At 35.4% G+C, this 26,378-nt stretch overlaps 9 protein-coding genes and 1 pseudogene across 10 annotated transcripts; 6 read left to right on the forward strand and 4 right to left on the reverse strand. All coding sequences in view use genetic code 12, as the record gives it.

Annotated features, from left to right (window-relative positions):
* Window positions 1–202: 202 nt before the first annotated feature.
* On the forward strand, window positions 203–2,160 carry J8A68_000378 (uncharacterized protein; the record flags this gene model as incomplete). Its single annotated transcript, XM_049407698.1, has 2 exons — window positions 203–368; window positions 1,232–2,160. The coding sequence occupies 2 exons, from the start codon at window positions 203–205 to the stop codon at window positions 2,158–2,160; spliced, it is 1,095 nt and encodes a 364-aa protein (XP_049266354.1).
* Window positions 2,161–3,896: 1,736 nt separating this feature from the next.
* On the reverse strand, window positions 3,897–6,287 carry HAK1 (Hak1p; the record flags this gene model as incomplete). Its single annotated transcript, XM_049407709.1, has 1 exon — window positions 3,897–6,287. The coding sequence occupies one exon, from the start codon at window positions 6,285–6,287 to the stop codon at window positions 3,897–3,899; it is 2,391 nt and encodes a 796-aa protein (XP_049266355.1).
* Window positions 6,288–8,251: 1,964 nt separating this feature from the next.
* J8A68_000380 (chromatin-binding protein) lies at window positions 8,252–10,909 on the forward strand (the record flags this gene model as incomplete). Its single annotated transcript, XM_049407720.1, has 1 exon — window positions 8,252–10,909. The coding sequence occupies one exon, from the start codon at window positions 8,252–8,254 to the stop codon at window positions 10,907–10,909; it is 2,658 nt and encodes an 885-aa protein (XP_049266356.1).
* A 546-nt stretch (window positions 10,910–11,455) lies between these two features.
* Window positions 11,456–12,046, forward strand: J8A68_000381 (peptide alpha-N-acetyltransferase complex B subunit; the record flags this gene model as incomplete). The annotated part of the gene is made up of 1 exon (XM_049407731.1): window positions 11,456–12,046. The coding sequence occupies one exon, from the start codon at window positions 11,456–11,458 to the stop codon at window positions 12,044–12,046; it is 591 nt and encodes a 196-aa protein (XP_049266357.1).
* A 702-nt stretch (window positions 12,047–12,748) lies between these two features.
* On the forward strand, window positions 12,749–14,533 carry J8A68_000382 (uncharacterized protein; the record flags this gene model as incomplete). Its single annotated transcript, XM_049407742.1, has 1 exon — window positions 12,749–14,533. One exon carries the CDS (start codon window positions 12,749–12,751, stop codon window positions 14,531–14,533), a length of 1,785 nt encoding a protein of 594 aa, XP_049266358.1.
* Window positions 14,534–14,594: 61 nt separating this feature from the next.
* Window positions 14,595–15,323, reverse strand: DOG1 (2-deoxyglucose-6-phosphatase; the record flags this gene model as incomplete). Its single annotated transcript, XM_049407753.1, has 1 exon — window positions 14,595–15,323. The coding sequence occupies one exon, from the start codon at window positions 15,321–15,323 to the stop codon at window positions 14,595–14,597; it is 729 nt and encodes a 242-aa protein (XP_049266359.1).
* A 1,006-nt stretch (window positions 15,324–16,329) lies between these two features.
* Window positions 16,330–17,889, reverse strand: ZCF18 (Zcf18p; the record flags this gene model as incomplete). The annotated part of the gene is made up of 2 exons (XM_049407764.1): window positions 16,330–17,754; window positions 17,824–17,889. 2 exons carry the CDS (start codon window positions 17,887–17,889, stop codon window positions 16,330–16,332), a joined length of 1,491 nt encoding a protein of 496 aa, XP_049266360.1.
* Window positions 17,890–19,450: 1,561 nt separating this feature from the next.
* Window positions 19,451–21,457, forward strand: J8A68_000385 (annotated as a pseudogene). Its single transcript has 2 exons — window positions 19,451–19,982; window positions 20,124–21,457. Coding segments are annotated over exons 1-2 (1,866 nt in total).
* A 154-nt stretch (window positions 21,458–21,611) lies between these two features.
* J8A68_000386 (uncharacterized protein) lies at window positions 21,612–22,745 on the reverse strand (the record flags this gene model as incomplete). The annotated part of the gene is made up of 1 exon (XM_049407785.1): window positions 21,612–22,745. The coding sequence occupies one exon, from the start codon at window positions 22,743–22,745 to the stop codon at window positions 21,612–21,614; it is 1,134 nt and encodes a 377-aa protein (XP_049266361.1).
* Window positions 22,746–25,185: 2,440 nt separating this feature from the next.
* Window positions 25,186–26,238, forward strand: J8A68_000387 (uncharacterized protein; the record flags this gene model as incomplete). The annotated part of the gene is made up of 1 exon (XM_049407797.1): window positions 25,186–26,238. One exon carries the CDS (start codon window positions 25,186–25,188, stop codon window positions 26,236–26,238), a length of 1,053 nt encoding a protein of 350 aa, XP_049266362.1.
* Between the last annotated feature and the right edge of the window lie 140 nt (window positions 26,239–26,378).

The following is a 26,378-nucleotide window of genomic DNA, read 5'->3' on the forward strand; positions in this document are numbered from 1 at the left end:
ACAATTTAGTAGGGGGCATATAGATTGTATATGTATGTAATGTAAATTAGCAAGCATTAGAATTTAGTAGTGGTTGGTGTAAACTGTAGTTTGAAAGTGCTGCTGATGGCTTGTAGACTTCTATTACTTTTCTAAAACTCCCGCGGTATGGATACCTCTGTGTTTCTTAAAGCTTAATAACGATACTTCTTTAACCCAGACTATGCCTTTGGCTTCCAATACCACACTTAGTAGTATATATCTTAATGAAGTAGTATGTTCACCGCAATTTATGCCCTGGACATCTTCCATTGCGAATGTCCACACAATTGGTCTATTTAAAGATTATGTCGAGGGTATTTCTGAATGTGATAATGGCCCATATCCGCGTCTGCTCGTTTATACCCACCGTTGTTTATTTACCAATTTGGTTCAAGAGTTATTCCATAGTAGAAGTCGATTAGTAAGTTATAAATGGAGAGTTGTCAATTTCTGGTCAGTGCCTTCCTACAGCTTCGGCGTGACATCATTAGACAGGTTTGCCGTTATATTCCCAATAATCGTTTGTTGGAATATTATGATATGCCAATTCTTGGTGAGCATGCCGCAGATACACTAAATAAACAAAACATTAAAGTGGTTATTAGAATTGGAAAATTCGGATTTAAAGCCTTATATAGTTACAGCAAGATTGACCATGGTTGTTTTTTTGTCTTTTTGAGTACCTAAGACCTGACATATCTGCCGAAGACACCACTTTCCTTTTTCCAGATAGTGTTGATTGTCCTGAATCATTTATAGAATTTATGAGAAATCGTCGTCGCCTTAGATTGAGAAGTCTATTCGTTCATGGGATTGTTCTATTAAAGTAAATTCATTCGCAGAAGGACTATTTATCGTGGTTCAAAAATGTTGAGAGATTAGAATTAGTGGAGGAAGACGAATTCGACAATGCAAAGCAATTCTTACAGGAAATTTCTAAATATAACCTATATGGCATTTCTTCAATTGAAAGCCTTCATTACCACGAATTTCCAAAATCAATTCAGCTGTTGGAAATAAAACGGTATTGCAGTTTCAATCCATTGGAGAACCATATATTAACTTAGCTTTATATATTACCAGAGCTTACCGTTTCCGAATTGAGTCACTTACCACCAAGCTTAAAGATACTACAGATTAAATTATCACTGCCCAAAAAGAAGCATAAGTTCGATTTCCCTTCAGACTTAGAGCGGCTTGATTTTTTTAGAAGATGATGACCTGGACGACCTGGATGATCTGGAAGACCCCGACCTGGATGACGCTGGCTGGGATGATTTCCAATTCGACATTAGCGATTTGGAATGCTTAAGTGACTTGATTTGTAGGTGGTACCCTACAGAGTCCTTAATTAGTTTGAAGGCACCAAAACAAATAAAGACATTACATATGGAATCTAATCTTTTGATATCGTTAGAGTGCATTGAGCAATATGATCAGCTCACAAATCTTTGCATAAGTATTGAATTTGCCGAAGCTCAGCCAATATTTGCTGACGTCGATTTACCTGACTCGTTAGAAACAATCAACTTTGATTTGTCTCGCCGTGGATTTGAGAAAGTGAACTTAAAAACACTCGAAATAGACCCCGGCCTTTTGGAGATGATGCGGTTCGGCATTCGTCAATTTCCACCAAATCTCAAGCTGTTCAGAGTTGATGCCAAGTCCATACGCTGTTCTCCAGCAGAATGGGAGTTTCCTCAATCATTGAGAAAGTTGGAACTTGAAGTTGGTTTGATACTTTCTCCTATTGACATTCCACCCAATTTGATCGACCTTTATGTTGTAGGAGAGCTGGTAAGTAATCTTCTTCCTCATAATTTACCGAAATCATTAACACGTCTAAAAACTTCACTTTTGCCGTCTGGACCAAGAGAAAAAGTAGTTGATTTGCCCAACTTGTACTCCTTAGAGTTTAATTTGAATACCCAAGAGTTATTTAACTGGCAATTACATCCCAACATCAAGATGTTGGATTTGAGTTCTAACAGGTTAGGCTCGGTTAACCTTAAATCATCCGACGTTCGAAACATTGATTTATCTTACAACAATGTTAGTTCATTTGATAGCCTTGTCTTACCCGAGAACCTTGAGTACTGCTATACCAACAGAATCGTTCCCGGAGGAATAAAATTCTAAAGGGTAACGTTAACAAATTGAACAAGAAGAGCCTAAAGAAGCTTGACATTTCCATCAATACTTTTTCTACGCCAACGTTGAAGCACTTATCATTTGAAAAATTCCAGCAATTGCACTTCCTTAACCTAAATGCTTGTAACATCAAGGAACTAAAAGAAGGTGTGTTTCCAGAATCAATCAAAAGAGCTTTACCTTCGCAAAAACAAATTAACAAGAATTGATCGAGGAGTGTTTAAAATACTAAAATTTATTGAATCTTGATTTAGAAGATTCTAATATTGGTCGCTTAATTCAATCTGGTTCTGGTTTGGAATTTCTCGATTCTTTGAAGTATCTCAATCTTTCAGATAATCTGCTTGAAATTGTGGATGTGTCGAAGCTTGTGTTTGGCTCGTCTTCCAATTTGGAAAGAATAGACTTTCTGTATAATCCAAGCCTAGATTCTGAATTTGCTTCGACAAATTTGAAGCCCCCCTTCCCAGCTGTAAAGATCGTGACGGGAGAGCCGTATGATTCTATTCTAGGGATTTATAATTGTAGCCAAAATTTTAAAAGCCGATTGCGATTGGGGTTCTGGACGCAATGAGCGTAAGATGATTCCCTAGACGGGAGTTTTGCAATATAGTCTCATAACATGGTATGTGTAGAGCTTATAATACATAATGGTTGGAAACTCTGTCACCCATTTATTGAAGGGTTTTACATGTTTTATACGGCTGTATCCCGAGGAGTTGCATCAGTATATCCCAGGGGCCCATTAACAGATCTAGAGGACCGATGTTATTGGGCTCGCAAGGTTGCTTATATCGAATTTGTTTAACCGCTCGTTTTCTGGGTGTGTAATTTTACGAACAACGTTTTAATAGGACGATAATTTCGCAAAATTTATATCACAACGCCTTTTCAGGTTCTTTTTGCTACAGTAAGCAATCGAAGAATAATTTCTCTTACTATGAACCTGAAATGGTATGTCATTTCGACCTTTCATTTAGTTGTCGTACAGTCAAGTGTGGTAGCTCTGTTGCAGAGAACGACATTTTAAAGCTCGGTGATAACACTAGTTAACGAAGAATTTGTGGCAAATTATGCATAAAAAAGCGCAGTAAATTAGTTCTCTCTTGTGTTGCAAAAAGCAGTATGGTTATCAATTAGCCACAAGTAATGTGCATATGAATTGCGGATATATGCAAGATAGATCTGCATGAATTACAAGAACTGCCAACAGACTCCCGATAAGAGAGGTATTTTATTTGTCCATGAGTTGTATGGAAATGCACTTAATGACGTAATTATACTTTAGAAGACATTTCCAATACAAGTTTGTAATAGTCTAAATCAAACATACAACCTGGGTTTTCTCTTTTCCTGTAAAGGAGTGACAATGTTTAGTTATAATTGGGATCGACCAACCCTATTCCTGACTAAGTGCCTTCAATTTAGAATAATCGCAAAAAATAATGGGTGCAATTTTGCAAACAAACAGTACCCGGTAGATCAGTTATTATCATTGCTTATATTCTCACCAAACAATGTTGATATTTGGTGATAGATAAGTCTATCTAGCGAAGCGAGGCGATCCAATATTATTTTAGATCCGACACTTTTCAGGTTGAATGGCTGCAAAATATCACACCAATTGCGAAAAACTACAGGTTTAAAAAAATTCAATAACACCAATAAATATATTGTACAATTCCCAACCTATAAAAATACCAAACATTCTATACAAAACCCCTTTACAATCTAACAACACTTCCAATAAATATCTTCTTCTCTTGTTCTTCATGCTCATCAGTCAGCTTAACAATTCTTCCACGATCTTTAGTTAATGAATCAATTGGACTATAAAAATGATCAATAATCATCTTTCTCGTAAGTCTACCAAAGATCTTGACAAAATTCCTAGTCTTTTCATATTCCTTACATCTAATCAAATCATTTTCAAAAATATGTAAAACAGGTAATGGATTTTCAGAATTAGTTACGTTTCCTGGTAAATTGGCCAATATGGTAGCTTCCATTTCTTGATCAATCTCGATGTTTTGCATATATCCAAACCTAAGAATACATTTATAATGACCGTCTAATTTCATCATAGGAGCCATAAGCACACGATCTTCAATGTCGACATATGGGATAGAAAGAACTCTTATACCACAAAAGATAAATCTCGACGGTATGGAACCGAATTCGGCAATGAGTTTGGCATAAAGATATGGTAATGTGTTTGGGGAGTTGGAGAACATATTATCAACATGCATAATAGCGACCCCTTGATGACGGATCAATGGCAAGGTACCGAATTTGGTTACGACTTCATTTTTCTCAGGAAGTTTGATTCCAGTATTGTCGTTGTTGTTGGTGGTAGGGTTAAGGTCAAGGGTGATTGGGTTTGCTTTTTGGGAGAAGTAAGGATAGACGTCACTTATTTTCAATTTAGATTGATATTCTTGGTCAGTCTTTTTGGAACGACACCATCTCCAAAGGGTTAAGAAGGAAGCGAAAAGACCAGCAATCAAAAGTGGAAACCAAGCTCCATGGGGGACTTTCTTCATGTTGGCGACAATCAAACACATTTCCAATGGGACAAATATCAATGCAAATAATATTGGGAATATAAGGTTCATGTTGTAAACGTAAATCATACATATAAACATTAATGTTGATGTGACAAATAAATCCAAAGTGATACCTAAACCATAAGCAGCTGTAACGTTGTTTGAGTTTTTGAAACCAGCCATTGTAAGTGCAACACCAATCATTAACATCCAATTAACAGCACCAATATAAACTTTACCATGATGACTACTGGAAACATGAGTGATTTTTAATTTGGGGAAACAATCCAAGTTGATTAATTGAGAAACAATACTGAAGACACTCAAGATTAAAGCTTGTGATGCAATAACGGTAGCCAAAGTAGCCAAAACAAACATAGTCCAATAGATTCCACCACCAGTTCCACCAGGAAGGGAAATGAAGAAAGGATTAACATATGATTCTGGATGTTGAACCATGTAGGCACCTTGACCCAAGTAACATAACATCAAAGCTGGATATAAGAAAAATCCCATTGAGATCTGGATAGGCAATTTACCGAAATGTCCAATATCAGCAAACATGGCTTCAGTACCTGTGATGGACAACATAGCACCACCAAAGACATCAATACCACCATTTTTCAATAATCTAATAGCGTAGTAAGGAGACAACGCAGCGAAGATCCCAGGATGATGTTTAACAATATTGTAAATCCCACAAAGGATCAAACCAATGACCCAGATAAAAATAATAGGTGCAAACAAGAATGAAATTTTGGCTGATCCAAATCTTTGAATTAAGAATAATGCAATTAAGATGACTTCGGAGACGGCCAAGACATTTGTAAATGAAGGTTGGGCAACTTGAATACCACCAATAGCCGATAAGACGGAAGTTGTTGGAGTTAATAACCCATCTGAAATAACCAATGAACAACCAATGAAACATGCAGCTAAGATAAATATTTGAATGCAATAAATTATAGTTGGATGTTGTTTGATTTGTTCAATTCTGGAAAATGTAGTTTGAACCGAAGAAGCAGTTGTATCTTGTCTAGTCAAAAGTGTTAAATCAGACTCTTCAGGGGAACCAGGTATAGTGACACCCTTTGGACCAATATTTAAATGTCTAGCAATCTTAGCATAGATAGCCACCTGACCACCTTCACCATTATTTGGACCAAATACCAAAACAATACAAATATATTTAATAATGACAATGAAAGTAAACACATAAAAGATAACTGAAACAGCACCATAGACATCATCTTTACTTGGAGGTAATGAGGAATATTTAATGGAGTTTAAAGTATATAATGGAGAAGTAGCCAAATCACCATAAATTGCACCAAGTGATGCAAAACTCATTGTAAGGATTGCTCTCCAATTTTGTTTAACGACAGTTGGTTCTTTTGCTTCAATATAAGAAGCTTCTTCATCTGTAGAAGGATGTATGTCATCATTTTCAATAGATTGGAAACTTACGTTATCATCCATATCGTGATCAGCAATAGCTGCATTATAAGTAGGAGGGTGAGCTTTGATGACTTTTTTTGATTCACCAACAGCGATTGAAGCGGTTGCCATGTATAAAAGAAATGGGTTGATTTGATAATAACGAAATTTGATTTAAATTTAGAAAAAACAAATAAACAAAATTCTTAAAATAAAAGAAGTAAAGAAAAGGATCATACAAGCCTTATATACTCCCTAATACTATATATGTAGGCAAAGCCATCGTAAGTACTGATGATTCAATTCTAGATTTTGATTGACTGCAAAATTTTTTTGTTCGTATTAAAAGGTACAAAAATAGAAAAAGGTGGGTGGGCCAAGCTAAAGTAAACGTAAAAAAAAAAAATCAAAAAATCCCTCATACAAAAAAATTAATTTAATTAATTCGAAGAAAGCCACCTAATAATATAAAAATTTCACAGATTTCAATTTATTGAATAGAATGAGGGATTTTATTGAGAGTTGCATTTGTTAAAAGAGGGAATTTAAATTGCTTTCCAAAATGTAATAGTACAATAGAAACAGAACAGGGGCTATGTCTGTTTCATCTATCTATACTACCATCTAATCAACGAGATTATAAAACAAATTTCAACAGGAAGATAATCAATCGCTATCAGAGGTTAAGTCCTAAGAGTAAAATAAATAACGTGACTAATATTTTATAAACAAAATGTTTCTAAGCCATGTTATTTTCTAATTCTATACAGTATGTTATTCTTCTTACATTGGAGAAATATTTCACAACTTAACATCAACCAAATAACAAAAGGGATCAAATAAATTGAAAAAAAAAAGAAACAAATGAAAAAGAAATGTTTAGATATATTTTTTATGCACCTGTTGCGTCTCCCTTCTTCTTTCAGATACTTCAAACACTCGTATTTGCTGCAAAAAACAATAAAAAATAATTTATTTTTCAAATGTTGAGGGAATTTTTTTTGCACCAATGAAAATTTTTTTCCCAGTGGGAGAAACTGTGTATGGGCATTATGTGTGCATTTTGTTACCACACGTTTTATGGACATACTACTGAAAGAGGGAAATTCCGCTATCCCAAAGCCTAGAGCATATGCATTACTTGCCTTCTATTAATTTCTTTTAGGCAGAGTATTACATCGTATTATTAAGCTCATGTTGATACATCGCCTCTTTTTCAATGGACTTTAACTTCCGCCCAATTCTTGCTCGTGCTTCTTATATGAGGCATCGCTTTACAAATTTGAAACAAAAGCAGACCAAATCGAGAATTATTCGACTTTCTTTTTCTCGGATGAAGGACTATAATCAAGCCGTCAAGTGGCTGAAAAGTAATAGCTTGGGGTATCTTTCTATAACTCAACTAAGCAACCGAAAGTGAGGCTTTTATGACTCTAGCTTCACTTTTACAACTACTATCAATACTGATCCATGATACGGATCAAATTGCCAAAAAAAATATTCTATTGTAATTTTCGAGTCCAAAAGTCCTCAATTTCCAACACACAGCCTCACAAACAAAAGATAAGGGAGATCAGATAAAATGCCTCATTTTCACAAACAGTTGTATTGTGATTAACGAGTATTATTTGGCTGCGACAGGCCCCACAAGCTTCCGAAGTTCTTCGTAAAAATGGTTTTATTGTTTTCTGATTCCTAGCGCAAGTAACTGAGTCAACACTTTACAAATTGAGTTTCACCATCTCCATGTAGTGAAGAGGTGACTTTCTAATCAGAGTAGGGCTTCTATCATCTTCACTTTTTCATTAACTAACTTGCCAACTTGACACAGTGTTACTACTTTTCCTCCGCTAATTTACCCACTGCCGTTCTAAATCGATAAAAAGTTCTCTGTATGTTCTGCATTTTTTTTTGCAACCATCAAATGTCATAAATATCTGACGCGACAATTGTTACGCGTTTTTTTTTTTTTGGTTTGGAAAACTTCAATTTTTACAACCAACAAAGTAACGCGTTTGATTTGGTTGTAAAAAAAAACGGCACTCTTCAAACCTTCACCAGCTTTACTTTCCATCATATATACCGACAAACACAAGATGCTGTCGTCATATAAGAAGATTAGTGCATTCCCCGGTGGGAATTCATTCGTCCATTATAATACTACCATCGACCGATTAATTATCGCCAATAGTGAAGGAGTCCTCAAATGTTTCAACATTCAAGATGATCAACAACCAACCGCAATCGATATTGGAGAAAATATAACGTCAGTATGTTCAGATGGCAAATCTTTGATTGTAACAAATACTGAAGGACAACTTGAATTGATCAATTTGGATACCATGGAATCTGATGGGAATTTGTTTAGGTTTGAATTACCATTACGTGATGCTGTATTTATCAATCTGGGAAATCGGATTGTTTGTGGTGGGGATGAGAATAAATTAGTGGTGATTGATAGAGGGAATGGTAATGAGAATAAGGTTACTAAGGTTCCATTACCTGATTCGGTTCTGGGATTGTCATATAATATTAATGCTGAGATTGTGGTTGTAAGTTTATCTAATGGGAATTGTCAGGTTTATTCTGTGGTTAATGAGGAACTTAATTTGTTGCATACTTTGAAGGATTGTATTGGTATGAAAGTTGCTGAATCTATGGATAAAGTAGATTATAATGACGAGCATCATGAGGAATTATTTTCAACAAAGACTGAATGGACTAAAGATGGGAAATATTTATTGGTACCTGATTTGAATCAAATTAAATTATATGATAGAGATAGCAATGATTGGCAAATATCCAAAAAGATTGAAGTTGGATCCAAGATTATTGATTTTAATTTATCTCAAGATAATTCTCATTTAGCGGTTTTATTATTAGATAAATTCATTATCTATGATTTTAAATCAAACAAATTAATTGAAGAAACATCATTTGATTTTGATGGATTTTATCCATTGAATTTAACTTGGAATAAGAATCATTTATTCGTAGGTACAACCCATGGGCAAAGTTTGATCTATAAAGATATTGTCAAGAAACAACCACAGCCCAATATCGATAATTTATTCTTACAAGTTGAACTGGATCTCGAAGAAGATGATTTAGGAGATCCTTTATTAGCCAAACAAGACGAACTCGAAGCCGATGAAGATATCTTTTCCAAGAAAAGAAAGTCAAACGGGGATGGATATAATTTACATCAAGAAGATTCATTAATTCTCGACCAAGATGATGACGATGAAGATCTATTCGGAGAAGAACCAATCCCAGAAAGGCATTCCCACAAGAGATTCAAATCAAACGGAACTCACTCCAATGGAATTCATACATCTGCTGCTATTCCCAAAGAATTCCCAATCAAACCGTATTCACCCGGCTCAACCCCATTTGAAAACTCAGGCTCAGTCGATCGTCGTTATTTAACTATGAATAATACCGGATATGCCTGGTGTGTGAAGCAACAACACCAACAACAAAACATCAGTGTTTCGTTCTTTGACAGATCCCAACATCGTGACTATAATTTCGTGGATAATGTCGGCTATGATCTCGCATCGATTAATAATGATGGGATATTGTTATGTCGATCAGGATATGACGAGAAATCAAAACGATCAACCACGCTTTATTATCGTGATCATGAGTCTGAATTGGAGGCATGGGAGAAGAAGATCCCATTATTGAAGGATGAATATATTGTCAGTGTATGTATTTCCCAACAAGATCAAGATAAGAGTGTGATCACAGTAGGAAGTAATTTTGGATATGTGAGGTTTTTCAATCTGGCGGGGTTATGTATTAATTTAATCAAAACTAATCCGGTTGTTTGTTTGGTTAGTTCTACCCAAGGGAATTTATTTATGATTAATCAAGTTATGACAAATGTTTTCACATATTCGCTCCTATCTTTGGGACAAGATTATCGATTCTATCAACAGAATGTCGATTTACCCTTAAGACATCTGGCTGCGGCTGGTACACCTTTGATTAAGGGGATTTTCTTTAATGAGTATGATGATCCATGCATTGTAGGAGGACATGATGATACATTGTTGATATTATCACAATGGAGGGTTGAGAACAATTCGAAATGGATCCCGGTTTTGAATTGTTCTCAAGCGGTATCTAATAATGGTGATGAGAGTAGGAAACATTGGAAATGTTGGCCGTTGGGATTATATGATAATAGATTAAATTGTTTGATTTTGAAGAATAGTCAATCGCAATATCCAAAATTCCCATTGCCTTTACCTATTGAATTAGATATTGAATTACCGGTGATTGTTAAAGAGGAAAAGAAACCGAAAAAGAAATCAGATGTGTTGGATGATCTTGACGATGATGATGAAGACAAAGAAGATGAGGATTCGGATCAGATAAAACAAGATAACAACGATGCTGAAGAGAATTTTGTCCGTTCTTTGACATTGGGTAGTTTATTGACTGCAACATTGGGAGATGAGCTTATTAATGAAGAAGATAAATCTACCATTTTGGAAAAAGTTCATGAATTAGGCATGATGTATGATAAATCATTATTAAAATTATATGCTGATGCATGTAAGGAAGCACAAATTACCAAAGCATGGAAAGTAGCCAAGATGATTAAGAAAGATAAAGCACTTCATGCAGCATTTAGGATTGCGGAAAGAATGGAATATTTGCAATTAGCTCAAAGGATTCAAAACAGACGAGAACAGTTGATGGAATTAGATGCGGACGAGGATGATGAGGATGATGATCTTTGAAGAATCTTTAAAATGATCAATTTTGTGTATTTTTCTTCTTTGTTTTATATATATATACAGTTTACTACTTCCTAAAAAGCAAAAAAATAGACACTTAAAACATGATAAAATTAATATGAAATGAAACGTAGATGTGTATGGGCTCTATATATACCGATGTTGTTGTTTGCCGTTAAATTAAAGTTGTTTCTTGATGTAGTGGTAAATGATTGGGGTGACCCATAAAGCACCAGCAACAAGACCAGCGAATTTTAAGGTGTCATAAGCGTATTGTTCTTGAAGCTTCTTTTGTTCTTCACTTGGTTGAGGACCTCCGTACATTGTTTATTATATGATTATTAGTAAAGTAGGAGAAGAAGAAGAGAGAACTAAGAAATCTCGAGATTTAGAAGTTGAAAATTTTTTATTTTTTCGATTCTTCTGTCAAATAGAAGCAAACGTTTTTTTTGGAGGGGACCAACCAATTGATTGACAGCAATTATAAAAACAAATAGATTTGAATTGTCATAGAAGTCATTGAAAAGAAGGAAGTATAGGAAGGGCAATATGACATCAATTAAACCATTTCAAATTGAAGATTTATTTGAATTAAATCCTGTAAATTTAGATCCATTAACTGAAAATTTTAATATCTCAGCCTATTTACAATATTTAGTTGAATGGCCACCACTCTTTTTTAAATCTACAGAAATTTCTGCATTTAATGCTAATGGTCAAGATGAGATTAGTGGATATATGATGGGGAAGACAGAAGGGAAATTATCTAAAAAGGAATGGCATACTCATATTACTGCAGTTACTATACAAGATCAATATCGTCGATTAGGATTAGCAAGTGAATTATGTACAGAATTAGAAAGATTAACTAGTATTAAACCTTATGAAACTTTATTTGTTGACTTGTTCGTTAAGGTGACAAATGTAATTGGAAGACAATTATATGAGAAATTGGGTTATAGTGTTTATCGACGGGTAGTTGGATATTATGGGAGAACAGCGCCAATGGATAGGAACCAAATAGATGATGAAATAGATGCTTTTGATATGAGAAAACTGTTACCCAGAGATGTTAAGAAAGAAACAGTGCGAGAGAATGGTGATAAAGTATATGTATTACCTCAAGAAATAGTATTTTAGCATATATTGTAAATAATACAACAGAATTTACAGTTATTTGTCAATTATATCGACTTCATATTGAAGTTGAACGCTTCGTTGTCAGTGAGAATCCTTTGTTCCGGTAATTCCACTAATCAAGTTGGAGCTGTAACATACCTACCTAGCGAAACTAACTTGACTAGAGAAGATTAAATAATTGTGTGAGTGAGTGAGTGAGTCATTGTACATTTGATACTGAAAGTATGTGTACCCACATGGGGTGTTAGGGGGGATATGAGTGTGTACATGTTGTTCATCCTAATACAAATGGAGATGACCCTTTGTTAAGAGTTATATGCAGTCCATTGTTTGAGCCCTGTGCTTAATACATAGAAAAAGTTGCCAAGCACTATAAACTTTGTAATTGTAAATGGTCTACCAAGTAATATATTGTAATGTAAATCAATTTCAGGTAGAAGGGTAGTGTAGATGTTCATATTATTATTATTATGGGTGATTAGTCATAGTTTATGTTTACCTATATTCTTGTACTGTCTGGGGTAATGTAATTAATGAATGAGAGAAAAAATAAATTAATGAGGTCATTTTTCTATTTGCATTCGCTTCTATTTAAATTTCAATCGTTTCTTCTATTTAAAAAATCTTTAAAATTTTTCACGTTTTCTTTCTTCCTTTCTTTCTTTTACAATTGATTTTATATAAAGCAACAAGCAAGGCAATATGTCACATAGATCATTATTTAAAGGAAAGAAGTTCAGTAAAGAATCAACTCCATTATCCAATAGTTCATCTCGTATTACATCAGCATCGAGAACTCCAATACGTAATACTGAAGATTCAGATGATGAAGAAGGTGATGAACGAGAACAACTTGAATATCTTAAATTAGAAGAATTATTAAGAGAAAAATTAACTAGTTTGCAAAATACTGAAATANTTGAATATCTTAAATTAGAAGAATTATTAAGAGAAAAATTAACTAGTTTGCAAAATACTGAAATAGAAACAAGTAAAGAAGATAGAATTAGTGTTGGCGATAGAAGACAACATACTGCTAATTTATTAAATGAAACTAGAATTCAATCAAAAGCAACTACAATTACTGATATAATTGTTTCTTTAAGTTTTAGTAGAACTGATGTTAGTTCTCATTCAAGAGAATTGTTATTAGCTCAATTATATAAACTCATTGTATCGAAACCAATCATAGTTGCTAATGAAGAAAATATTGGTACTAATAATTATGTTGATGAAGATAAAGTGAATAAAGTTATTAATATGTTTGTTGTTGGTGATTATAGAAGTAATATTGAATTTGAATATTTATTCAAATCAGTGATCGCATTAGTTTGCAGTGATATAGAAGACTTTGGTTCTTTGGTTACAAATGAGTTTTATACCTACATCAATAAATTATTAGTAGAACCAGCTACAAGTATAATCACCAATCAAAACAAAGCATACATCATCAGTGGATATGTCTCCCTTATTCTCGTGCTTCATCATGGATCTTCCGAGTTTGGTATCGATGACAGAATCCTAGTCTTGATGGATATTGCTGAAGGTTATACTGCCAGTTCAACAGCTCTCAAGAAACAAGTGGAAACTGGAGACAGAGAACATGCAACATTCATAACTGATAAGAATATGGATAAACGTTTAATCAACGAAGCCAATTCAAAAGTAGCAGAAGAAGCACTAGTATCAGTCACTGCCTTACATGGAATTGGATGTCTTTTGACATTATTACCCAAGGGAAATTTCTTGAATGAATTTGTTCAAGATTTAATGATTAGGTTGATTCCATTATTGGATAATGATGAAAATCGAGATATTGCAAAAGCTGCAGGTAGGACAATTGCTGTTATTTATGAAAAGTATGATTATTCATTAGAAGAAGATGAAGAAGATGGAGGAGCTCAATTTGATGAAGATTATAATGTAAATTCTCCATATTATGAACAAGAACAATTATTCGCCATATTGGAAAGATTATTGAATTTATCTTCTAAAAAAGTTTCTAAAAAGGATAAAAAGGAAGTTAATTCTGTCTTTAGAAATATCTCAAACACTGTAAGGACATATGTAGACCCAAGTAAACGAGAGTTGGTATATAAGGGTACACCGGAAGGTTTACAGTTACAAAGCTCAACTATTGATTCTTCTTCGATAAAGTTATCCAAGTATAAAACGTTAAGGATAAATACATGGTATTCATATATTAGATTAAAGCATTTAAGATGGTGTTTTAGTTTTGGATTACATTCACAATTATTAGTTAATGAATCAATACGAGATATTTTGAAAACTCCAGACAACGAGTATCAATATGGAAGTACTAGTCAAGCCGATTTCTTTGAAGATATAGCTGATGAAGATCATGCTGTTGTGAATGAATATTTCGAATATAGGAATTCAGTTAATGAGAAATCGAGAAAGGAAAAGAGAAAGAAAGACCGGTTGGCTAAACTAGGTGATCAATTTGGTGAATTATCAATGGCGTAGTAGTATCTTATTCTATTCTATAGGCTTTATACAAGAACATTTTTTTATATGAACCATTCCTCTACATAATATCCAACTTTAAAATAATCCTCCCATTTTTACTTCTTTCTAGCTTCACTTTTGTAAAGTCCTCCACTACATATTTGGCCCCAGCATTCACTAAAACCTCCTTCAGAAACGTACTCCCAATCCCCACAACCAAAAACCCACCGTTCACACCACTCTTCACCCCCGTAGGGGCATCCTCAAACACAATCGCCTCACACTTATCTTCTCTCCCCAACCCATCCCGAATCTTCCCAAATGCAGTCAAATATCCCTCCGGATCAGGCTTCCCCCGTCCCACATCATTCGCAGTCACAAACACCCCGGGTCTTTCCACACCAGCAGTCCCAAATAATTTATCATACCACGCATATGCCAACTCCGTCGTTCCCGACGTCACGATACCCCATCTGTCACTCAACCCCGCCTGATTCAACGCTTGTAAGAATTCGGACAGGCCGGGGATGGGATGGCCGAGATGGCCGAAATTCGTGACGATTTCACGTTCCCAGGCTTCAATACTGTCCGGATCAGTTTTGAGTTCTGGAAAGAATTTCTTAAATGTGTCTATTGTGCGAGTACCATGGGTGACGTGGAGTAATTCCGGGAGGGAAATGGGTGATGATGGATGCGATTGGTTGTGGAGGTTGACTTGGTTTGTCCAGGAGTTTTCGACAGCGAGGGTGGAGTTGACGAGGGTGCCGTCGAGATCGAAGAGGATTACATCTGTGCTGATTGTTGTCATTGTGATTGGTTGTACCGGTTTCGTTGTTGTCTTGGTTGTGAAAAAGAACAAGAAGTAGACGAAGGGGTGGTGCAAGGGGTGGAAAAAATTGAGTGGGGAATCAGGAGGTGTATCGATTTTTCCGAGATTTGCGGCGTAGATTTTCCGGATTTAAATGCCAGCCAAACAGACAGTGTTGAATACCTATGATTACCATGAATTTTGTGTTCTCGAAGAAGAAAAGAGAAGAGAGCAGTATTACTCAAGTTCCCAATAGCACAGATAACTTGTCATTTGAAAATCGACAAATTTAAGACTGTAATTCAAACATTTGACGTTTATTGCTAGACACATTTTGCTATACGAGAGTAAAAATCACTGTTGCATACCTTGTGGAGTATATAAGGAGCTACTTATGTCTAAATTAACAAACTTCTTTGCTAGAGTTTAATTATTCTGTCAAAATCATATTTGATTTCAAAAGCATACCAGCTTTTGCAACACGAAAGGCTCTTCTAAGTCCAGATAAGTCGACTGTTGCTGCAATTAAAACATCATCTACTCTGGCAACAGAAGAAAGACCAACAATTGAATTTCATCCTTTTTCGATAACCCAACTAGTAGTATGAGTGGCCATGTTTATCGTATGCTTCTTTACTAAGCCTGCAAGTTTTCCAATAATCTCTTCTTCATATTCGTTTGGTTAAGGTGAAGGGGAGTGAAAGCAACAGTCAAAACAGCTGCAGAAATGGTCCCATATACGCCCTCATTCTCTTGAACTTTTGGAATGTCCACCACTACTTTCACAACTGGCCCATCAAATGTGATAGATTTCAAAATAGTAGCGCTATCATTGGTGACAACAGATGAATCTGAATTTAAAGCAACATATCCACACCTTTATGTTTAAGAGTTGATTTCATAAGACCACCTACGACAATGCCACTTACAACGGCTGACATATACGTGCATTTGCGGATCTTTCTTCAGTCTCCCGGTATCACCCAGTCTGCCCGCTTCTACATGACTAAATCATGGCGTCAATCAACCCAAATTCAACAACCGGATCAAAATGTCCAATCCTATCAAACTGATCAAATCTAAACTTCTTAACCATAGCCAATTCATAAAGACACGCATCCAACCCCCCCGTATCACCCAAATATCCACGCTTATATCCATTAACATACCACTCCACATAATCATTCCACATATTATTCTCATCATATAATTGAAACCTGCAAATCGAACACAAGCAAGAAAAGATGAATAATAACCGAAGGGTGAATTCATCCTGGATGTATAGTAATTCACGAAATTCGTTCGGGAGGAGAAGAACCCATCGATATAAAGGTATGGGGAATTTGAAATGCATACATTCGAATAATGCCTTGTTTAGATATTCAATTCCTGATTTATAGATTTCGATCTTATCCATTGTCTCGAGATCAAGTGAAGAGTTTCCGACCAAGGCATATAAATCATCTCTGAGTGTTTTTATAATTGGATATGGGCTCGATTTGAAATTGTGCGGAGGAGAAATGATTTCTTGATTGTCTCCCCAGAGAAGCAATTGATGTAGTTCAGTTCTGGCGATAATCGGTACGCATTCGACAAATACCGTACGCATTCCTTTTGTGATTGATATAAGGTCGGTTTCGGTTCTGGAGAAGGAGATTAATGGAAGGAGTTTATGGGGGTGGATGCCGAGATAAGCGAAGATTAATATACTTGACGTGAATAATTCTTTTGCTCTCAAGGGTGAAATGTTCGGGCCCAAAGCGACTGATTTGGTGGTCTCGGCAAGGGCGTTCATGAAATAATCAGTTGTTTTAGTAAAGAGGTAGTCCCTGGCTGATTTGTGAGATAGTTGTAGCTGAGCGATGTCGTTGTTGTCTTGATAGTATAGTTCATCTATACCGATGTTTAAGGTTGTCATTAATCCTATTGCGGAAAAGGAAAATATACTTTGTCGAAGTAATTCACTTTGAAGGAATATATGAGGAACTTCAAATTCCCAAGTCCGTTGAACACCTCTATTAACTCCAAATGATAATAAATTTATACACTCGCGATTGAAGAAATCAACTAGTTTTAATTCAAATCGGGATATCCCAAGTAATGAACTTGCTTGAGTTAACATGAGATCGGAAGTAGGGTTAGGTGATCGCGGTAAGATGTCTTCTAACAAGTCTGGATCTTCGCCAAAATACAGCAGAGGATTTGAATCTTCAACCGGTGACATAGGACTGGAATTACTCGTATTTAACGATGATGAAGACATTCCTTCCCCTAAAAAATCCATTGAATCAAGTGTGGATAAGCTATTGCTTACCATTGGTGTGACTGGAGATTGTGATCGAGATGATCCTATTGATGATTTCGGAACTGGGTATATACATTCTCTATTGGTATGTACGCAATATTCACATCGGGGTTTAGCTTCATCACACTACGAATCAAAATGTTAGTAAATTTGGGTGGACCACTCGGAATCTGTTTTGAAACGAAGTGGACATACCTTAATTCTCAATTTCTTACAACTGAAACAACCATTTCTTGATCTTTTCTTTGGTGCTGCTGTCATAATGTATCTTAGTAAGTTTAAAAGACAGTAACTTTGTAACGAGTACTAAGTAGATCGGTAAACCTGAAATTTCAATCGGGCCCTGTCAATACAAAAAATGACACAAAAAAAGTAAAAAAAAACGGTTCAAAATTCCCCCCTCTTTATTTCTCCACTAGATATTTTAGTAGTATAATTATCAATAGATACTTGAATGATTTCTGAATCAATATTTTACAACAGCAGTTGTTTATGAACAAAACATTAAGTCTTCAAAGGAATATTATGACTAATTCTATTTTTTTTTCCTCTGGTGGCTGGTGAATTACGAGGCTGTGCTATTGTTGGCCGGGAAATCTCGATGCTCAATTGTAATTCAAAGGCTCCATTGTGATTCGTACAATTGATTTGGACCCGTTCCACATTTATTATAATTGTATAATAGAATAAATGAAAACTTTTATACTGTATGTCAGTAACTGATTTTCCTTGTCTATGGAACATTGAAGAGTTGCAAAAAATTAATTATTGAGAGAAGTAATCTTTTCGCAACCATTTTTTTAATCAATTATAAGATTTAATCTGTTAGTATGTGTGTTTGTCTGCTCTAATGAAGTACTTTGCAAATTCAAGCGATAAACCAAATCTGGCATCTTTTACTTGCAAATCTCAAGAAATACTTGGTACAAAGCAAGGATAGTCCTTTGTACATGGTGTAAACTTTGAATTATGGATTTCAAGTTGTTGGGTTCTAACACGTTGTGTGTTAAAAAAACGTATCAAAACCGTTGATGCAGATAAGAATTTACACCACCACATCATATAAACCAATTATATAAACCTCTAATATCCTTTTGAATTCAATCTAGATTGGTTCATTTAATATTCTAAGGTTGCTATGTATTGTACATGTATGTGTAGGTGAGTCGGGGCGTTCTGTTGAAGGGGCTAACTGAAAATTATAGAATTATGCTGGTCTAAGTTTTGACATGTGATATTTTTTTTTCCATGCTGTCATAATTGTACTAAAACTTCCAATGACGTAATGATTTTAGGCATATAATGAGGTGACCCAAGACTTCACTAAAATCAATACAGGTATGAACCATAGTTAATACAACCATTGATTCATATGATACATTGATTAAGTATATAAATCTCTTTATCAGCAAGAGAAATTTCGTTTATCTTTAATTTCCAGTCATTTCCATCCCTTATAAATATTATATGATTATGTGCAGTATCATCAGATGATTAACTTTTTTTTCATTTCAATTTCTTCTTTTTTTTATCTTTTTTAATTAACAACATAACAAATCAATTAAATTTACAGCAAACCCCTTTACCCGCCTGATTCAGGAGACATACCGAAACAATCATACTCCCCTCTGCTGCTATTAGCAATTCATCAACTTTAGATTTACAAGCCACTCCCCCCACCTCCCCTTTTCTCCTACCACATTTGTTTGAACGTCACTAGGAAAAGTGGTCACATCAGATCATACAAAATACCAAATACCTAACCATCCCACAGCAATCACCACATTCTTCCTTAACCTCGAACTAGATTAATGAAACAAAAATGACCGAGTTATACTTCTTACGACACGGTGAACGAATAGACCATGCTCTACAATCAGATCCTCTGGCCACTCCCATTTTATCAGATTATCAAGAGTATGATCCTTCATTATCAACAAGTGCAATTAAACAACTACATTCAGCAGTAGAAGATATCATACAAACAACAAAAGCATTTTCACATACTCCGGGCCCAAGTCAACGTAAAAATGTGTATATCCATTTTAGCCCATATTTAAGATGTTGTCAATCGGCAGATATATTATTAACTGAATTGAAGCAAGAATTAGCTACTCATTGGCTGAATTATAAAGTGAAATTCCTGTTGTTGGGAGATTTTGCTTTGAGTGAATGGATTCATGATCGAATGGGTGTTAAGCCTCCAATTATTGATTCTAATGATGCTTATAAAATGTATACTGCAAATATAAAACTGTTGGAAAATAAAAGTAGTTGTTCCAATTTTAGACCAACTACCACTTTGGGTGGATTTAATGGACCTGATTTGAGTTATAAAGATTATCAAATGAGATGTAAGGAATATTTTGTCAAATTGTTAGCATATTATGATAAACCAAATTTCATTAAGAATAAAGATATTATAATTAATTAATCAGTACCAATACGATATTTATTAAAGTACTGTAAAAAGTAATTAGTAGGTATTTTCCAAGAAATTCCAGAGGCTAAAATAAATTATGCTGAGAAAATCGCTTATGATGACGATGAAGTTGATGTGGAAGAATATAACCCAGATGATTATACTTGGAAATTAGAGAAAGATGCATTGGATATAATTGATGAACATATGGATTATACCCTAAATCTAGAAACTGATGTTGTTTACTACAAGACAAATTTCGTTAAACGAACTGACGTAAATAGCAAACCAGCAAATGGAGCTACTCCTGAATTTAGCAAACCTCGGGATTCGTTTAAACTTACTTCAAAGACGAAGAATTATTTATGTCCTGCTGCAAAGGATTGGGAGCCTGGAACAAAATTATACCAAATCAAAGCTGAATTTAAACAAAAAATGATAAATGATGAATCATTTAGAGCCAACTTCGATCTATCCAATCATCCTTCGCGAGTAGTTAGTCCAGATATATCACCAAATTCAGAACCGACAAGATCAAACTCAGTGATCGATTTAACTAAATTATTGTCAAATGAAGATATCCAAAATCCACTCAAATTGAAATATTCAAATAGTTATGAAATCCCGATTCATCAATTGAATTCGAAAGTAAATTCACAAGTAAGTTTGGCATATTCTGAATCTAGTGTTTCTTCACAATCAAGAAATGAATCAGATGTAGATATAGCCAAACTTCTCTTTATGGCTCCAACTGCAAATGGGCCCAACCAAAAGATTCCAAAACCCAATGATGTCCAAAATACTTCATATTTTCCCGAATTCATAAAATCAAGATCAGATCTCGACTTAAATGAAACCATCGAATCCATATCCTTTGGAGGCAGAGATTCTCCAGTACATACACTCTCTAGGGCAAGGTCGGGAGTATATCTCAACAATAACAACAATTCTCGATCCCAGGTCAGATCACTCACACCAAACCGTGTCCCTTCCACTCTTCGAAAACAACAACAGAAACCTACCGTATCAAAACATAAACTCAACGAGCCATCACAATCCGAAAGTGAGACAGAAGATGAAACGAATGAAATTGAAAAATTGCTTTCATTAACCTTCTCAAGTCCATCTCCCGGAATTGCCGCACGGTCCAATTCAAAATCCCAATCTCCACGACAGTCTCGTTCAAGATCACGAAAGAATTCGATCAAATTTATTGGATCGGGATATGGCCCAGCACAAAATGGGACGGTGAAAAAGGTCAGACCGGTTTTTTATAATTTCAATTCCTCGTCTGATAGTGAACAAGAATTGGGCGACGAAGAAGTGGGCTGGAATAGTAGTGCGAACTCGAGTTCGGAAGGCGTGGGTGCGAAGATGAAGTATGTTTGGTTAGGTCAAAATTTATGAAGGAAGAAAGAAGTATTTTTAGAGTATATAGATCAAAAATAGATTCTTTATTATTTATGATGGAAATATGTATAAAAGTATATCCGTGGCGAAAATTCAATTAAATTTCCCACATACATATATATGACTGCATTGTATGCTTTTGTACCCAACTCTAAATAATACAGAGGCACGACAATATAAGCATAATAGTCGTCAACAAGGAAGCAGCATTCTTGCCCACACCATCTTTAGAAGTCGAAGTTGTTTTCGTTGCGGAAGTTACGATATCTCCGATCGTTGTTGGTCTAGTATCAATTGCTGCTGTGCTTGTAACCACGGTTGCAGCAGAATTCTTCAAGGTAGTGGCAATGACAGTTGGAACCACACCTGGAACCTTGACTGGAGAGATACTGGAACACGAACAAGGACAGCTGTTCCCCAAATCACTAGCTGACGGATACGAAACTCTAAGAACACCATTGCCATGCAGCCCTACTTCATACTTGAACGATTTTGAATCGTATCCAGGTCCAATGTCGAATACCATAGGATCATGGGCATTTTCAGGCTTGACGTCCAAATAACGATTTTCCCTATACTCAAAAGGATCTACAGTGCCATTATTGGCAATACCGCTAATCATAAAAGTATTCTTCCCGCCAAAATTGGCAACTTTGATTACTGTGGCGGTTGTATTCGAAGTGAAATCAAGACGTACCTCAGATTGACCACCTAAGCAAATCCAGGAATTGACCTGCTTTCCAGCGCGCATATCGGAATCCTCAAGAACAATACATCCATCTCCAGAACTCTCATCCAGGATCGATACGGAAGTGTTGTGAACGCATGTGAGGTTATTACTAGCAAGATATAAATCAGCGGTATCCAGCAGTCCAGGGATACTCAGGATGAGATATATTTCCCCTTCATTCTTAACATTCATAGTAATGTAATCAATATCCACAATAGTGATAACTCCATTATTTACAGCTCGCCTGAAGTATAATTCAGTGTCATTCTTATGGAGCGTACCATTCAAGTAGAATTGACCATCATTTTTAAGTTCGTAGATTAAAATACTATCCTCTGCCGGGTTGTATCCTCCAAGGTAGTATGTCTGATTCAGGTTGTTGAATTGCTGGACAACAACAGTACTAACGTCAATCAAGGATAAGATGCCATTTATACCGAGCTCTGGTTTTTTGAATTCACCTCCTATTTGGATAAATTCATTTTCGATGGTTAGGGATGCAGTAGCGTTAAAGATAGCAAGTAGTAAGACGCAAATTAAATTGAATTGAACCATGCTGAAGTTGCTATGAGAAATAGTACATAAGTTCAATCGGTTGGAATTGCATCAAACTTCAAACCTTCAAGGGTTTTATATTTCTCTATTCCAACAAGAAATGGCATATGATTACAATAACATATTGCTTATCAATGGTCACACAAATCTCACGAATTCCAAAAATATCGCTAGTTTTTACCCCGAATTTATATTTCGTATTGTTATTCCACTGTATTAGTGTCGATGAGTGTAAGTATAAGGTGTCTGAATAATACAAACCGATCGCTTTACCCCACCTAATTGGATATAGTTCAGTCGCTCAGGCACCTCACTACAGAAGAAAGCCTCCAAGTTAGTAAGTAAGTAAGTCTAAGCCCAAACTGGTGGCTTACAATTATTATGAAGATAAAACAGGCAGATTTCAAATTTTTATTTTTTAGTCAACGAACCATTTAAAAAAATAATAAATTTCGAATTATAATTGGGCTGAAACTGGAGAACCCTTAATTTCATCCTAATATAAAAATAAATAAGTCAGATGGAAATCTGAAGGATTCTGGTGCCCAAAATATAGCCAGGGATCGTCACATGGATTTAGATTATGCATGCATATGTCATATGTACGCATGTCATATATATCTCGGAATTACTTATCAAGTTTCTAAGAGTCTATACGAGTGTTAGAAGCCGATGGGGTAATGTACTGCAATAAGTGAAAAAGATTAAAAAAATAAATTCATAGACCACTTATAATGGCTAAGGATTTTGATAAAGAACCACAACTTCCATCGTAAAATAAGGCATTAGTGTCCGATTTTGAACAACAAACAAGTTGACTATGGACCACAGAATACACTTCCAGTAAGCTTCTAAAACCAATTGGAATTGAATTGAGTCCGATTCGTTTGACAATCATTCTTTGTATCTATAACCAACATTCTGCACCAAGAAAAGGCAAGGATAAGGAAAAAAGGGAAAGAGCCGAAGCCAACAGCAATCACAGCTGTACAATCGATGAATTGTATAAGTGTACATACAACGTCCCAGAGCCCAATTATTTCAATATTGAGTATCATTGTAAGCAATTTTCAATATAATTAGATCAATCTTTTGTAGAATTTCAGAGTGCAGGATGTCAAAATCATTGTGACTTGTTTTTTCCAAGAATGGGTGCAAATTTTCAATATTTTTAAATAATGGTTGCAAAAAAACACATATTGACCGACTTCTTCTTTACGCTTAATCATAAAAAGCATCCAAAAGTGAAGTACCGACTTAACCTTTGAGAAGCCTATCTCCAATCAAGATGAGTCAGATAACGACTCTATCGCAGTAGAGCTGGCGACGTTAGACGAATATGAAGATCACGATGAAAACTGTTGCATGGCAGTTAAAGTTATCACGAAAGTATTGTTCCCTCCATTCAAATATCCACCTCCCCCTTCATATAGATCCGAGTCCAGTAGCAGTTCCGTTAGTAGTGGAGTGGTGAAACTGAAGATATTGTATTCTACCTGAACTTATCCAATGCACCATTGGTGGCTGATAAAAGTGTATTGGATCAAGCAAGGAGGACTTTCAATCATGGTATGTATTTATTTCATTCCTTTGGATTCTATCGAGGTGTAGAATGGTTTAAAGCTGAAAGTTCTTTTTGAAATGAAGAATTCTTACAATATTCTCATGCCCTAATAGGCGAGATCTGGAGTCAATGAAAGTTCGCTACTAAGGTCGAACTCCCATAGGATTTGTATGAAATATAAGTATATGAGAACTTTGTCGAATACTATTGAACAGTAAATCGTAATCACAAATTCAATAGCCTGTCAACGTAACAGATATCACCCATACATGGTTTGGTCGACTGGGAACTGGCTCGTTCCTAAGCGGTAGCAATGATGCTTAAGCGTAAGTACATAATCATATTTAAATGGAGGAAGGAATAATAATTCAGTACCAACTTTGACTCTTATAATATAGCGGTCAGCTAGATCCCCAAATCGTGTAGCATTAACAGCTATGCTGTGGTAGAGAAGTTTGGTTTTTTTAGAGAAAATGGATGAACTTTACTAACATGATTGGAATACTATTGTTGTAAGCTTTCCCAAAAAAAACTTTTTTTAAATATTCGCCAAGCATCAATAATTCTAATCGTAATATGGATAAAGAGTAATTGGTTTAGCCGGCAAGTAAAGTTAAAATTAACAGCTTGCAAATAAAGTTAATAAAAAGTTCTCCGCTTCAATCAATAAATAAAAAAAACAAATGTTAAGAAACTATCCCACCCGAGAAAATATTTTTCAGAGTGGGAAATATTAGACTCAGAAAGTAATCAAAGAAATTGAAAGTACCTAATAACTTTGCACGAACAAGATCGAAAGCCCGACCAATCTAGTACAAAGTAAATTCAACTCACTTGCTATCTCCACTACTCCCATTTCACAGAGTTTACGACGTAATGAAGAAAAGACGCATCCATCCTCCTAAAAAGAATGTTCCTAAATTTGTTGACTTTCCAGACGAAATATGGCTTCAGATATTTAAGTCTTTATCAACTTTTGATCTTTTGAAGTTTCAATTGTTAAACAAAAGGATGAATAATCTAAGCAACAAAATATTATGGCATTCGATCTATGTTTATCATGGGTCAGATAGTCGTGCAGGAACGCGCTGGCAAAACCATGCATGGATGAGTATGGCCTCATTTTTGCATTTGTCAAGAGGTAGAAAGCTCAAGCTGCAGTTTATGAGGCAATTGACCTTTCATAATTCGGACTACATGTCGTCAAGATGGCTAGGTAGGTTAGCTTACGAACTTATTAAGTGTTCAATAAGCTTTTCAAAGCTCACTCATTTCACGTACCCAACCAAGCATGTTTGGACAAATGTTGGTCACTTTTACGTATCAGCCAAAAGTCAAAAGATAGACGAATTGCCAGATATTCATCTGATCAAGAGTTTAAGAATTGACGGGGTAGATGAAGAGTTCTATCGAGATTGGTTACCACGTTTTACCCTGCTAAAGTCCCTCTATATTGATCAACCTAAACCGTTCAAAGTGAAGAAAAAGCTTCGTTTAAAAAATCTATTTCTAGGGAATTCTAGTGCTGAGTCCATAATTTATGATATGGTACCAAATTTTGACTTTCTGGAATTGGAATCATTACTGATTCGAACACACCCTCGAAATTGGAGGCGGCTTAGTCAGGGACTATTCTCAATCAAGGTGATTGAGCTTGAGGACACAATAAAGCATTTGCCGTATTACTCTCTAGAAGAGGTCCATTACCTTAAGGATATCCCGAAAACGGACTTGCAGTTCTTACTCTACCATCCAATAATATATTTATCAGTAAATAGTCCTTCGAATCCCGATCCATCCAAGATGACACTAGTGAATAAAATTCCCACTTTAAGAAAATTGAAGTTAGGCAATAACAGATATAGAGTTGATCGATCAAGCGGTGATATTCGATACATTAAAGTGAAAACAAACTATGATTTCGAGTAAAACTCTCTTCGTACCAAACGAACTGCGTATTCAAAAGAACAAACTGTCACCAACTCAATTCAATATGTATTGAGTTATTATATTCAAATCACAACAATCAAGAAGATAATTACACCCTTTCCCCACAACGGAATATCAAG

The sequence above is a fragment of the Hemisphaericaspora subhashii genome (genome assembly GCF_019202705.1).
Source record: "Hemisphaericaspora subhashii strain CBS 10753 chromosome Unknown scaffold9, whole genome shotgun sequence".
In the NCBI taxonomy this organism is placed as follows: domain Eukaryota; kingdom Fungi; phylum Ascomycota; class Pichiomycetes; order Serinales; family Debaryomycetaceae; genus Hemisphaericaspora; species Hemisphaericaspora subhashii.